The following is a 14,710-nucleotide window of genomic DNA, read 5'->3' on the forward strand; positions in this document are numbered from 1 at the left end:
CGCAACTTTGCAAGGTCTCAAATTTCTTGACAGTAAAACGGCACCCATTCATGCAGAGACATCAGTAAAAACATCAATTTTGGTTTACATCCATTTTATTGAATTCATAGACTTTCAAACAAACTTGTACAAATTGCAAAACAGCTTTTGGTAACACCTCAATTTTTTTTAATCAGTATTAGGAAATAAATTAAGTGATTAGAAAGTAAACAATGTGAAGAGATAATATAGAACAGAAAGAATCATACCACAAAGAGCAACAAAAAAAGAAAAAAAAAGAAAGAAAGAGGCAACTGTTTTCCACAAAGAGTCAACTGCATCTTATTTGCAGTAGACTGAAGTTAACTGCCAGCACCTCCTTGTGGTGACTGACAACATTTTGTACTGGCAATGCAATGAAAGGCCCCATCCTGAGCTGCCTTTATTGAAATACACATCTGATTTGTACAACTTTGTACTGTACTACTGTATTTATACACCAGGTGGCATCACTATCACATAGCATAACGGCCGGGTCCTGCCACCCACTCCTGACTCCTCCAGTTTTCATACTCTGTACCAGAACAGATTGGGCCATGTGATAGGAGGATAGCTGGCATTTTACTTAAAAGCTTCCAAGAGCAAACTTGCTTCATTTTGTAATGTTGTGTGCTCTATAAACACAGCACTAAACAATTCAAATACTGTGGAGCAATTTGTGAAGCTTGCTTTTTATTTATTTTATCTTTTTAAAACACTGTACGGCTTTACTTAGATACGTTACACACTTGCAAAATTGCCAACCAGTGCTGTTAGACATTTTCTATCCTTATGTGCTTCTTCATACAAAGATGAGGAAATGACAATTTTATAAGCACTTTTAGTACACCATATATCCAGTATGTCTGCAGGTAAAATACTGACCATAAGTGACTCATAGCATTTGTTAAATGTCTGTGCACAGACATTAAACAAATCTCTCAGCATCTCTTACTACAAATCAAGAGGATTATATGGGGGAAATTATCTTGAAGAGATCAAAAATAATAAATAGACCCCAAAAAATGTCAATACCAGCTCTGTGTGAGGAGCTGCATGTTTTTGAGTGGGTGTGGAGTCGAGGCACAGGGAGGCATAACGGAGTGGAAGAATCGATGCCCAGAGGGCGTTGTGTTCGGGGAGAGCGTGTCCACTGCCAGCAGCATCCGATCAAGCCGGTCTCTTCACATTCTTTGCTACTCATTGGGAGGTGCACTTTTTCCAATGGTTAAATATATAAAATGTGCGCCTGCAGAACAACCACAAGCGCACTGCATATGCTGTGATGTGTTTAAACTGTTAAACAGAACCCTTAGAAATGTTATTTGTCTACAGATTTAGACCTTAGTCTCATTGGAAGAAGTCCCTCTACTTTAAGAGGGATCGAGGCAAAAACAATGTTCAATCTCTAATGTGCATGTTAAACAAAAAAAAAAAGAATTCTTCTAACTCAGTCCCTTTGCCCCTCTACACAGAGACGACACAGAACCTCAGACAACCTTAAATGGCATTGGAAGTAAAACCACAAAAAAAAGATTATCTGTTAATAATATCAAAAATACCAATAAACAGGCAACAAAAAAAATAAAACAGATTGGTCACAGCAAATTTATGTACACATACACATTAAGAAAAGAGCTATCAGTGGAGTTGGGGAGGGGGTAGGTGGGTGAGAAAGAAGGGAAAGATTTGGGCAATTAGATAAGCCCTGTATCTTCACTATACAGGGGAGTTACAGGGGTTGCCGTAATGGCAGACCAAGGACGGACAGGGTGAGAAGGAGGGGGGTGGGGAGAGCCACAGCTTCACGTTCACCTCTTCTTGGGGGCTTGGGTGGTGCGGGGTGGGGTGACAGGCCGACCAGAATTTACACCACCATACTGATACTTGGCCTTCTTCTCTGAGGGCTTTAGGATCTTTGAATAACGAAACACAAACACAGAGACACACAGAGAGAGAGGATGCATGTGTGAGCGTTTTCGAGATAATGTTATCAAAAGCATAAATGTCCATGTGTCCCTATAATTTTAGACTACCTGGAAGGAGCACATGAGGGATTCATCAACACTCATCATGCCGCCTGCATTGTCAAACTCCCCGCAGTAGTTTGGAGCAGAGAAAAGTGTGACCAGTTGGCGTTTGGCAAAAAACTCATATCCATCCTCCACAACCTGTTAGAAGACACATGACATTATCCCACCGCCTACAGCAATCAATACCAAGAAACAGATCTTCAACCACCTATACCTGAATCAAGATGAAATGCTAAATGCAGAGCCAAAACAGCTAATGTATAATAGAAATGTTTTACATTCCAATGTTGATAATCAATTGATTTTAGTCATCCATCAGGTAAATATACCTGATGCCAGGGTCTTAACTGCAAATAGTAGGTTCTCTTTCTCTGTTTAATACTATTTTACATCAGCAAAAACATGCATAGATAATAACTGAGAGCTAAATGAAGTTATAATAAATGGGGGATAAAAAAAGACATACACTAGGCTACACTACTGCACAAGGTCTATTAATGTGTGGTTTAGCTCTTGTGTCTGTGTCTTTGAAACAGCCACAGTAATAACTTGTGCCGAAGACACACAAACTAATTGAGGGGCCAACCAATCTTAAGTCTCCTAAAAAAAAAACAAGATCAATTTGCTTGCCATGCAATTCCTGCAATTCCACCCCACATCCTGGCTCTGTAGCTTCATTCCCTTCATAATTACCTGGTGGGCTCTGCAGATGAGGTCCAGGTCGTGGCGGTTTAAGAACTTGCTGACCACGTCTGCTCCGAAAGTGAAGGAGACCCCGCGGTCATTCTCTCCCCAACCTTGTACATCCTTATCTGGGTCTGACCACAACAGGTCACACAGCAGGCCTGAGACACACATGGAGAGAAGGCGATCAAAGACTTGAAGGGAGAGCATAGACAGGCAGCGGGGGCACAAATGCGCTAAAGATCTAGCTGACTTTGCTGATGCAACACAGAAGATCTACCGATGTAATAGTCATTCATTTGGGAAAACGTGTACGAGTATGAGCATGCGCTGAAGTACAAGTACGTGCAGACACACAAAAATACAGTACCTGTGTCAGGCACGTCTGTTGGCCTCATGATCCTGCGAATCTGCTCCATTGACTGCAAATCAGGCGATAGCCCTAAAATAAAATAAATATAATGAATAAAAAGGAGTTACTTTTCTTTGAAATTACCACGATTATATTTCAAAACCAGGACATCAAAATGTTCCGGTTTGCATTTGGGACAAGGGAACAAAATACATGCCTCTCAGAGAGAGAGAGAGAGAGAGAGAGAGAGAGAGAGAGAGAGAGAGAGAGAGAGAGAGAGAGAGAGAGAGAGAGAGAGAGAGAGAGAGAGAGAGAGAGAGAGAGATCCATCCATTTTACCTCCATGGCAGCAGAAAATCTTCTCATCAATGATAGCAGCAATGGGGAGGCAGTTAAAGCAGTCAGTGAAGGTCTTCCACAACTTAATGTTGAACCTGCGCTTGCCTGGTAGAGCACACAAACACACATTAATAAAACCAAACGTTACAAGTGCTTCAGGGCTGTTGGTGAGTATGTGTGTGCAGGGGGAGTTAACTTTAACTTACACTCATCGTAGAAGCCGTAGATGCGGTTGATGGAAGCACACTCATGGTTGCCCCTGAGCAGGAAAAAGTTCTCTGGGTATTTGATCTTGTAGGCCAACAGAAGGCAGATGGTTTCCAGGGACTGTTTCCCTCGGTCCACGTAATCGCCCAGGAAAAGGTAGTTGGCCTCTGGAGGGAAACCACCATACTCAAACAGCCTCAGTAGATCTGTGTATTGCCCATGGATATCACCTAAAAAATGGTGTGGGAGGCAAGGGTGTTAGTTTGACCATTTACAGTGCAGTCCAGAGGACAGGGTGCTTAATAGGGGGACGAAAAACTTTTTTCCTTTAAATTTTTTTTTTTTTATGAAAGAAATTTTTTTTTTATTTGAAGCTGGGACGATTGGCTTTTTTTCCTTTTTTTTTTTTCCCCATCATTGGGGGTTTTTTTTTTTTTTGTTTGGGGCTGGGACGACTTTTTTTTCGGTTTTTTTTTTTTTCGAACGGGGGCGCCGGTTGATAGTATTGTGTACTGCGATTTTCTTCTTTTCCTAACAAAAACGAAAAGTTGAATAATACACTTCTAGAGACAATATATCATGAGCCATTTCTAAAAACTGCACATCACATGTCAGTCAGTCAGTCAGTCAAACATTTATTTCATTTGTAAAGACATACATAACATCTATTTTTTGCATTTGTTGTGCTGGAAACGAATATGATGTAGTCGCCATCGGCGGTACCGTATAAAAAGACGACATTTAGGTGAGTCATTGGTAAAAAAAAAAAAATAAATAAAATAAAATCGATTCTAGGGAAAAGATTCAATTATAAAAACTGTTGCAACCCTAGAATACCATCAAAGCAAATGCAGGACTTAAGCCAAAATCTTTTTCTACCTCCAAACCACATATTCACATATATACAGATGCAAACTCCTATTTCTCTGAATCCATTTTGATTTTCAGAACACAGACAGACATGTAGGTTAGTGGGGATATATGACTCTGCCTATCTATGCTTTAGTGGGAGTACAGCAGCAAGCACACACACCTAAAATGAGCCATTACAACTGCCACCAGATCAAGGCCATGGCCCATGGGAAATGAGCTACAGCAGGAGAGAATGCTGACAATCCAGGTTAATCACAAAAACACAGGACACGCATACACATATCCACACCAACTAACTTTAATTTTAACAACTCACTAAGGATTCAGGGTCAAACTTGTCTCTTTTTGATATCAGTCAGGCAGTGATGTGCTGGAACAGCTCTTACCAAAGCACAGGATCTCTGCAGGGGAGCCCCACTTCATCACCTAGCCAAGACCTGCTTCCTTTTATATCCGCTCGCACCAACTTAAGAGCTGCTCTAATTTAGGCTAAGTTCTTCAGACACGGATGACTGTAGAGAGCATAACAAAAAGACTAGGACAATAATAACAGGCTTCATTGTGACCAAAACGGAAAGTAAATTCATGTGCCACACTCTTTTTATGGCAATGTTTCATTACAAGATGGCACCAAATACGAATTAAAATGAAATAAGAGGCCTTGTTAAGCTGTGCAGATGTTTGGCCTTGATATTAAAATGACCACCAAAACTTACAACTTTATATCATGAGAATGGCTGGCATGATTATTTTCTATTTCATGGTGCCCATCAGTCATCTAGGCACCAAAACCCAAACCATGACTGGCATCTAACCTATATGGCAGCAGGCCTAGACTTATTTTTGCCTGTGTCTTAGGATGGCATGCAAAAACACACTTTTTCCCAGTACAAATGAATGATTAAAAGGAAGAGTTCTGATGTTTGAAGTCTAGCTTTGTCTTATACTCCGTGCTCATGTTGTGCTTAGCCGGTTGGTTTGCGTTTCACCATCAATCATTGTCTTTGCCCTGGACACGCAGCCCCAGCTTGCCATCTAGAGTTCTGATGCAAGTACTGGTAATGTTAACAACTTCACAATCCTTTACATTAATAATACAATATCAAAACTTTGATGAAACAAGTCTAAGTATTAATGCAGTGATCCAGCAACATAGTCCAGGTTACAAGCTGTCAGTATGACATGAAGAAAGCTTTTTAAATGTCTTAAATATGACTATTTACAAACCCTATTTTTGAGCTTTAACTTCTTATGGGACAGTAGGTGATGGTAGGTGGAAAAGTAGGGCTTTCATGTATCAAGTATTTTACAAGATATCAGTTTTATAGATGATATAGGATTTTTACCAGTCGCAACAGTGACGCTGGTATTGTTTTCACCTTGTGAGCCAATTTATTACTCTTTCAGCTACTTCTTCATCCAAATTAAAGCCGGCAATTCAGTTAGCATTAGCTTTTACAAAAACAAATTACCACAATGTTCATACAATACTGGTATTATTTAACTAAAATTAGTCATATTAATTAGAACCATTTCCACATTTTACTACAACTTCACCCTTTTCTTACACATTTAAGCCAGGAATTTAGTGTAGCGACAGCTTTTCAGAAAACCTTAAAATATTTCACTTTTGTTTCATACATTTTTGGTATTATATAACATTTCAATGAAACTCATACTAATTAAAACTTGATTAACTAACTTATTATTAACTAAATTATTATAAATTATTCTCAATACTTTTCAGCATTAACACGCATTTTCTGTAGGAAATGCATTTTCTAGTTTCAATGTCAGTCTGCCACAATAGCTGAAAATGAGTCGTATCGTCTTCTTTTTTTTGTCTATGAGCATTTATAACAGTGTAAGGGGGCTTTCACATCTGCCTCATTCAGTTTGGTTGAATCGCGCTAGAGTTTGGTATCCCCCTTGGTGCGGTTCGTTTGGGCAAGTGTGAATGCAGCAATCGCACTCAGATGCGCACCAAAAGCGGACCAAACAAGCGTCCCGAGACCACCACCTCTGTACGCTTTCAAACAAACTCTGGACTGGAGCGTTTCGTTTGTGGTGAGAACTTGATCCGACCTCCAACAGACCCAATGCTGGAAGAACTGCACATTTTTGGAAAAGGAACCGAAACATGAACTGAAAAATGCTACAATTCTAATTTTTATTTTATATAAAAGCATCCTAAATCTGCTAACCTAGGTAAAGCTGGGAACAGATCTGAAGACTGAAAATCTGTAAACTACAAACACAAGCCTACATAGAAACATGAAAATAATGATTTTGACAAACAGATTTTTTTTTGTCTTGGCAGGCTGAAAGCAACACATACTGGAAAACAGAGTAAATACAGAGAAAAAAGTAAATACAGAGGACAACATGCAGAGAACAATAAATCTTGCTTGTGGTTGCACCAAAACAGAAATGGACATGAGGCATAACCAGTTAGCTTTGCTCATTTATATTGCAGTTTACTCAGAAAAGGAAATGAAATGCAGGAAGGAAGCCACATTTGGATAAAATGGTAAACAGAGACATGGCAACATAGACTGTAATCTCTTTAGAGACAGTCGGAGGTGAGTGAACTTTGTAAGAGCAGGTTTAACTTCAGCGGAGCTGTAGCTCTATAGTAAAAACTGGATAAACCACTACCATTTGATTGGCTGTCTGTTTGAAAATGCATGCCTCCAGAAAGGCACCTCGGGTTAGCTCTACTATCCTAACTATCCTCAACTCCACACACTAAGAGTTGCTGCATGACTGAATGGGAATGTTGTTCACCAAGACTGTCTTTCCATGGGCCCCCCCTCCCTCCACCTGTCCTGTCACAAGGAATTGTAGGAGGACAGTGAATTATTTACTCAGCACTGCCTCTGCAGTGTCAAAATAGTCCGAGAATAGCAGCACAGAGATTTACGGTTTAAAAAGCAGAGCAAAAGGCTGAGAATCGGGGGAAAAAAAGGAGCGCTAGACCTGAGGTCAGTGTTACAAATGAGCATGATTTGTCTCAGAAAACAACACAATATAAAAGCAATCGTGATAATAGAACCATACAACAATAAAAAGACGCAGCAGTGCATCTTATGACTCCCAAGTATGCAGCCCATGCTCCTATGCGCTGAAAGTTCAGACCAATAGAGAAATCAGATCAGTAATAATTAAACAAACAACAATGTTGTTGCATGCACAATGTAATGGCCATCATTAGCCTAGCATCAGGGCACTGCTACTTAAGTAACAAATCTGTAATCAAGTGCACTGTTGCATGACCTTGTGTAGCCAGATAAACAAAAGCACCCACATAAAAACCCATCACCTGATCCATGTGGCCCTAGTAAATAATTAAAAGGCATTCACTGTTTGGTTTTTATATTCAGTGCTGGTGCTCTCTGGTCGTCACACCCTTGGGTTAAAGGCAAGTAATTAGTCTGGCGATTAAACTGGGTTTAAAAACAAAAAGAAAGTAAAGGTTGACACAGTATTAGGCCTACACAACAACAAACTCAAAGTCAATGTGTGTGGGAGGAAACTGGTATGAGGACAGCCACAAATGAACTGTGTGTAGGCCTGAGCCTATATGTGAGCTTGTGTACTGTATTAAGGACTGGCACATATATTAGACAGTTCTGAGTTGCTTGCAGTTGCCGGGCTACACTGGAGGGAAGAGCTAAAGCATGTGGGAGTGTGCCGACAGAGATGTGCAGGAGCCAGCTAGAGATAGTGGTAGCAATTCAACTGCTGAGAGGGAGTTCACCTGCGAATGTGCACTGCTTTGCTCCACTTCGGTCTGTCCATATTAAGTGTGTAAGACAGCGATACACAAACTATACATTGGAAATTCCCATATATGTATCCTTCAATAACATACACAGGGGAGTCAAGTCGATAGGGTAACAGTGACTTAATATATGACCCAGGCTGAGCTGAGGCTGTGTTTTTCGGCCTGGTTACATAAGTAAACCTTTCAGTCCAGACGTGCTTAGAGGAAATGTCATAGTAGTGTTAAGGCTCTGACACACCAACCCTATGGCCGACCATCGGCACAAAAGGCTCCCGTCTCTCAAAAAAAGTGCCTCGGAACACACCGAAGCGACGCCGACATCAGCGTACGTTCTGCGCGTGCGCGAGACGTAATACGTCCCCATAACAGCAAGCGGCGCTAATCTGTATTGTCGCCCAAAAACTGAAAAACGGAAATGACGGAACATCTCTCTAGACCTAGTAAACACATAGCACGCTGTCGTCAGTCATTGTTCTCATCAGAGAGTATTGATAGTAGTCAAGAAGGATCATTACTCGCTGAACGGAAGAAAATACGATGGCTAGTAATAAGAAGATACTGGCTTTGTCAGCTCTCGGGTTCGCTAGTCAAGGGCTAGCGCTCCACCAATCAGATTGGTCATTGAGGCCGCCTGCCCACTGGCCGATTCAACGAGTCAAATCGGCCAAAATGAACGCCAACGGCTCCTCCGACTGACGACGGCACAGAACACACCGAACAGACTCGAGTCACCGACCTCGCCAGACTGTCCGGCGGCCGATAGTCGGGTTGGTGTGTCAGAGCCTTTAGAGTAGGTTATACAGTACAGAAGGTTATGAGAGAGTGAAAAAACATGAGGTTGTGAGAAAATGGCCTAAAACAAGTCCAGAAATGTACAACACTGACCACAGATCTTCAGGGGTGCCTCAAGCTCCAGAAGGATGGGCTGGCTGAGGAAGATCTCCCTGGATTTGATGCAGAGGCCCCGCACCTCTGCCTCTGTCATCTGGACTATCTTCCCCGGGCGACATCCCCGTACTGGAGAGGAGAGAAAAGACACCGTCAGTGCCATCAACATCTGTTAGCATCATTGTCAGTGTTAACGCAACAGCAGCCACAACCCCCAGCACCACAAACTCCGTCAGTACACTACAATAACGTTTCACGTAAGGAGGTGAAAAAAAACACTCACAGGAGAATCACAAAGCAATCTTACAATCTGATGAGCTGTGAGCGTAATGGTTCTGTAACTTATAGTTGCTTAGTCTCAGCCACACTCAAGAAACCCAGGACTATGAGAGCAGCCTGCATCTTCAGCACCAGTGTGGGCTTATTGGCTGTGTAGTTGCGCTGTTAGCTTAAGCCTACTTTCTGGCGTTTGGCCACAGCTTTGGGAGCAGCTTTATATTACAACGATGAAATGAGGAGTGAGAATTGCAAACGCTGGCTACAGTCAGCAGTTGAAATAATCAGAGGTATGAAAAGTGAGATTATACATGAAAACAGCTTCCTTGCTATGGTATCTTGTGGCTTGCATAAGACTCAAGTTAAGTTCTATTTAGTTTTAAAAGCCTGCTTTTTATATATTTGAGTTTCATTTAATATCTGGACAGCCTGGTTAGTGCAGTGTTTGATGTGTTAATGTGATAATTGTGCTGTGTCACTATATTACTATAGGAAATAGTAATTAGACGGTACCTTGTGGCTCATGTAAGATTCAAGTTATTCTAAGTTCCATCTGGTTTTTAAAAGTCTGCATTTTATATATTTGCATTTTTTGGTTTAAGATTTGATTGATTAATTAAGTTTGTTTTTGAAGCCTTGAATGGTCAGGCTCTTGCCTATAACTGTGATCTGCTAACTTAAGCCTGATCGCTGCGTGAGATCCTCTGGCCTGAGGATGTCAGGCAGGCAAACTCAGTATCTTCTTTGGCTGGGCAATATGGAGAAAATCAAATATCACGATATTTTTGACTAAATACCCAACGATATTGTAGTGTTGACTATTGGTGCTTTCACAAAATAGTTACACAATGAGATTTTTGATAAATAATCATCAGTAATAATGTGGATGTGATGACGAAGTGGGTAAAGGCAAATAATAGAACAGTTACAACAGTCTGGTAAGTTCAGAAAAGTACATCACTTTATTGTAATGCAGCCTTTAAAGCCAGGAAAAGACACTTATGCCATATTACGATATCCATAATCTAAGACGATATCTAGTCTCAGATCACAATATCGATATAATATCGATATATTGCCCAGCTCTAGTATCCTCTTTTTGGAACTCAATTTTATTTCACACCTTTTTTTCTTAACTGATTGCATTTTTTGTCATTATTTAAATTCTTTTATATTTTGGGGGATTTTCTTTACTTTTATTATTTGTTTTTACTGTAAAGCACTTTGTGACTTTGTTTTAAAAAAGGTGCTTAATACAGTTATTATTGTTATCATCATTATAGTGATGACAACAGTAACTACCTGTGCTCTGTCACTATATTAACATAGTAAATAGTAACTGGACGGCACTTAAATAGCCATCTTCGTTTAAGCCTCAGTTTGGCGTCACACAAAGCATATCAAAGCGCTGCGTGAAGATGAACCATTGACGATGAAAAAAACAGTGATGAACAAATCCATGACTGAAGAATTAGGTAATAACTAACCATTGTGGCATGGCTGCCTTCAAGCTAGACGCCCACTAAAGATTCCAATAAAGGATAGCTAAGCCTAGTGAAACAAATGTGCGTTAGTTAGAGAGGAACACTTTTTTGCTATTTGCCTTTTTCTTTGAATGACAAATTATAGAATGACCAAACAAGGAGCACTTCAAAATGGATTAACTGATGTATTGCTGAGCAATTCCCTAAGCTCAAAGCATGCATTTTTGTGCATACATAACGCATATGTGTGCATACACATGCTACTTACACACATTGCTCATACTCCCTCACTGTCAACGTCTCATTAGGAATGTAATCCAAACAAACCTGAGATAAGGGAGAGAACCAGAGGAATATGGATTCTCACAGTTGGTGACTCTGAGTGCCAAAAACTATTCTAGGGCTCCACCAACATTAATAAAGTGTTGCTTTACATCATCTTTATCATCCATCTACTGTATCTGCAGGGCTTCATACCCATGTGCCACGCATGGTGTGAAGCATAAAATTACAGAATAAGGGCTCTTCACTCAACGGCCAGGCCTCATTAAAGCTCAGCGAATTAAGCTCGGATGCTTAGCCTGCCCGGCTTTAACACTGAACCTTTTACTGTTCGCACTGCTGCAGTCTGGTACTTTTAAAAAAAGATTACGTTCTTAAGAACATTATGGGGCAAAGGCTAAAATAAAGCAATGACAAGGATTTGCAACCATCATAAACCATGTGTCTGTGTGATTGTACGAGAGTCTGGAGAAAGCGGCCCAGTGTTTCCTAAGTTTTAATTCCAATGAATAAGCACTCTCACTGCCACTTGGCTGTTCCTCAAGACCGAATTTTCTCAGACAGCAAAACATACAAGAAGTTATTATGTGATGTTGAGATGCAAAATAAAGGGCTCAAGAGCTTTCAAATGATTAGTCTCTTGTTATGGTAAGTCTGTGCTGAACATCAGAAATATCAACAAAAATATGTGTATGTATTTAAGACCACTACTGGTTTTGTCACAGCTTTAAATTATAATGTGTTCATTAAAAACTGACAGATTCAAAAGAATACAATACTCGCTTTATCAAAACAGGCCCACAAACCTATAGCTGGATACTGGGAAAATAGGAACCTGGATTAATGAAAGGTACAAGCCCATTTGAAAGCCTGGCTTTGGTTTCTGCTAAGTTAAAGGGTGCATTTTCTTGACTAGTACCAGTAAATTTGAGCAATGAGCATAAGTTTCTTTTCTTTTTTTTCAGTCATAAGACCTGGACTGATCCAGAGTAATTTAGTAAACAAAATCCCCACCCGTCATAGTCACCAAGAAGCATTGGCAGTGGCATTTTACTAGTAGACATTTCTTATCTACAGTAGGCCTACAGACAATCAAAAAGGATGCAATTCATAATGGGCATTTATCATAATCATTAAATACATGTGTGATTCTAACTCTTGAGCGAGTTCACACTATTAATGACAAAGCTGAACTATTATGTAAGAAGAAGTCTATGAAACAATAACATCCAATGAATTAGTCACGTGTAGTGACTTGTTTCAAGAGCATGAAAATAAAAAACAATCACCATCTTGCACCAACAAGATCACGGCAAAACTGACCACTTTCAACCAACGCCAAGTCCAACTTATATTCGAAATATGGGCAACACAATCAACAAGTCACTGCAGACCAAGCTGAGAAACAAGGAAACACAGTGTGTGAAGGATCAACAAGCCTTCCAACGGAGAGAAAAAAAAGAAAAGAAAAAAGAGCTTCACAAGTAGAAAACAGAGAAGAAGTTGATAATAGGCTGTGAAGCAGTGATATTATTTATTTTTAATTAATTTCACCATTTGGTAGGAATGCCAACATAAAAATGAAATTGCAAGAAACACAAGGCAGCTGCAGTGTAATGGCGTGTTCCAGCAGTTACTATAAATAAATCTTAGCATTTCAATGCTGGCAATGCTGGTGTCTCATCCCTCCAGCAGAGTCACAGATACTAGTGGAAAGTATGCCAAGGACAGCTGAATTTGCCTTAGTGGTCCAGTCTGACTCAAAGGATATATCACAGGGGAACAGAAAACTCCCTGCCTTCTTTTGAGCAGGTGGCCAACACAAAAGGATTTTTGCACATCCCTCTCTCTGCCAAAACCTGGTCTTAAAACACAACACAAAATTCCCTTTATTTACCAAGTACGAAAACAGGCAAGTTGCAATTGCAATTTATGTTTTTGCCACCTGTACCAATACTAACACGGATAGGCATTTAAAGGGAATGTGTGCTCATGGGCCTAATGTACATGAGTGCACTGAATCACAGCAACCTGCCTACTGAAAACACACCCACAAACCCAGAGAGGAGGGAGACACAAAAGTTAAAAATTACTTCAGAAAAAGCAAACTACCTCACAACTCAAATTAGTCGGTCTATGGTGTAGTGATAAGGGCATCCGAAATCAGATGAAAGGGTGGTACATATATTATTGTTTTTATTTTTTAATGTAGGTCTATTTCTATAGATTTAACCAATCCGTCAACTTATTCCCCATTTTCAATAATGTGCCATAAATAGATAATGAACAGCAGCTACCTATATCATAACGACAACGCAAAACGTAACCGTGTCAAGGGCAGGGGCGCTGGTGAAAAATAAAATAAAATAAACTTAACTTACTTAATATTAATGTCCGTAACAGTTATAACCGTCAGAGCCATGACAAATGACTCTGGGATGTATTTTATTGCTGTAACGCACAGGACGAACGTCCCAGCCCTTCCTTCTAGATCCATACCAGCCGTAACGTACATCAATTGGACAATAAATGAGCCAGAACACAGCAACAACAAAAAAACATCAGGCACAAAGTCTAATTACATACTAAAGTAAAGACCACGACACCATAAAGTTACTTGGCAAGAGCAACGTAACAAATACTGCGAAAAATGAGAAATGTAGGCGTTCACCGCTGACAGTGTTTATAAACACGGCCAGCTAACCGTTAGCCAGAGCTAGCCGGGGGTAACATCGTTTCAATGTCCTGCGTGTTGTGGTAGTTCCAGAACACAAATCAGACCAGGCTTAATGAACATGAACAGGTAACCCCGTGTAACATTAGAGAATGTATTGAAATTGTTCACCTTCCAGGAGCCGAGAGATGAGGCTGTCCACGTTCAATTCACCCTCCGCCATCTTCAAACTGATGTGCTACAGTGTTGGCCGGTTTGATTCCTCCTAAATACACCAGGAGGCGCTGTTGTCAAGAAAACAGTAACTGGCGATGATAATCAGAGAAGTAGCTAGTGAACCCGTGTGTAAATGACTTTACCACCTTTATTTGAATTAAAATTAGTTTATTCGTGACTTTAGGCTGACAGACATACTGTATATCCTATGCTTAATAACATCCAACTAGTCTCACCATCCAACATACACGTCGATTGCAGGCTGTGAAGCAATGCTGTTATTTATTACTAATTAATTTCAATTTGGCATCACTTTAACCACCTTTATATTAATTAAAAGGAATTTATTTGTGACTTTAGGCTGAGAACCATGCTTTATATGTTTTGCTTAATCCAACTAGTCTCACCATCCAACATATTAGTTTAAACTGATCTAAAAAAAAATAAGCAGTGGTGGGAGAATTATTCAGATCCTATGTTTAAGCAGTAACTAGTAGACACAATGTAAAAAGTACAAGTAACAGTCAGGCATTTAAAAACTCACTTAAGTTAAAGTATGAAAAGTAACCTAAAGCTTTTTAATGCTGTAGCCGGTTC

General features: G+C 40.1%; 1 protein-coding gene across 1 annotated transcript; it reads right to left on the reverse strand.

The window, feature by feature from the left end:
• Positions 1-694: 694 nt before the first annotated feature.
• LOC120549601 (serine/threonine-protein phosphatase PP1-beta catalytic subunit-like) lies at positions 695-14,199 on the reverse strand. Its single transcript, XM_039786619.1, has 8 exons — positions 14,069-14,199; positions 9,179-9,310; positions 3,633-3,863; positions 3,427-3,531; positions 3,106-3,177; positions 2,745-2,896; positions 2,055-2,189; positions 695-1,934 (listed from the first exon to the last, which is right to left on the reverse strand). Exons 1-8 carry the CDS (start codon positions 14,118-14,120, stop codon positions 1,830-1,832), a joined length of 984 nt encoding a protein of 327 aa, XP_039642553.1. The 5' UTR covers positions 14,121-14,199; the 3' UTR covers positions 695-1,829.
• Positions 14,200-14,710: the final 511 nt, after the last annotated feature.

The sequence above is a fragment of the Perca fluviatilis genome, chromosome 20 (assembly GCF_010015445.1).
Source record: "Perca fluviatilis chromosome 20, GENO_Pfluv_1.0, whole genome shotgun sequence".
Taxonomy (NCBI): domain Eukaryota; kingdom Metazoa; phylum Chordata; class Actinopteri; order Perciformes; family Percidae; genus Perca; species Perca fluviatilis.

Excerpts from the sequence above, each read along its gene's own strand:
- LOC120549601 (XM_039786619.1), bottom strand. The coding sequence starts at position 14,120 with ATGGCGGAGGGTGAATTGAACGTGGACAGCCTCATCTCTCGGCTCCTG. Across the intron at positions 9,311-14,068 it reads CATCTCTCGGCTCCTGGAAG|TACGGGGATGTCGCCCGGGG; the intron begins GTGAACAATTTC and ends TCTCCTCTCCAG. Across the intron at positions 3,864-9,178 it reads GGCACCCCTGAAGATCTGTG|GTGATATCCATGGGCAATAC; the intron begins GTCAGTGTTGTA and ends ACCATTTTTTAG.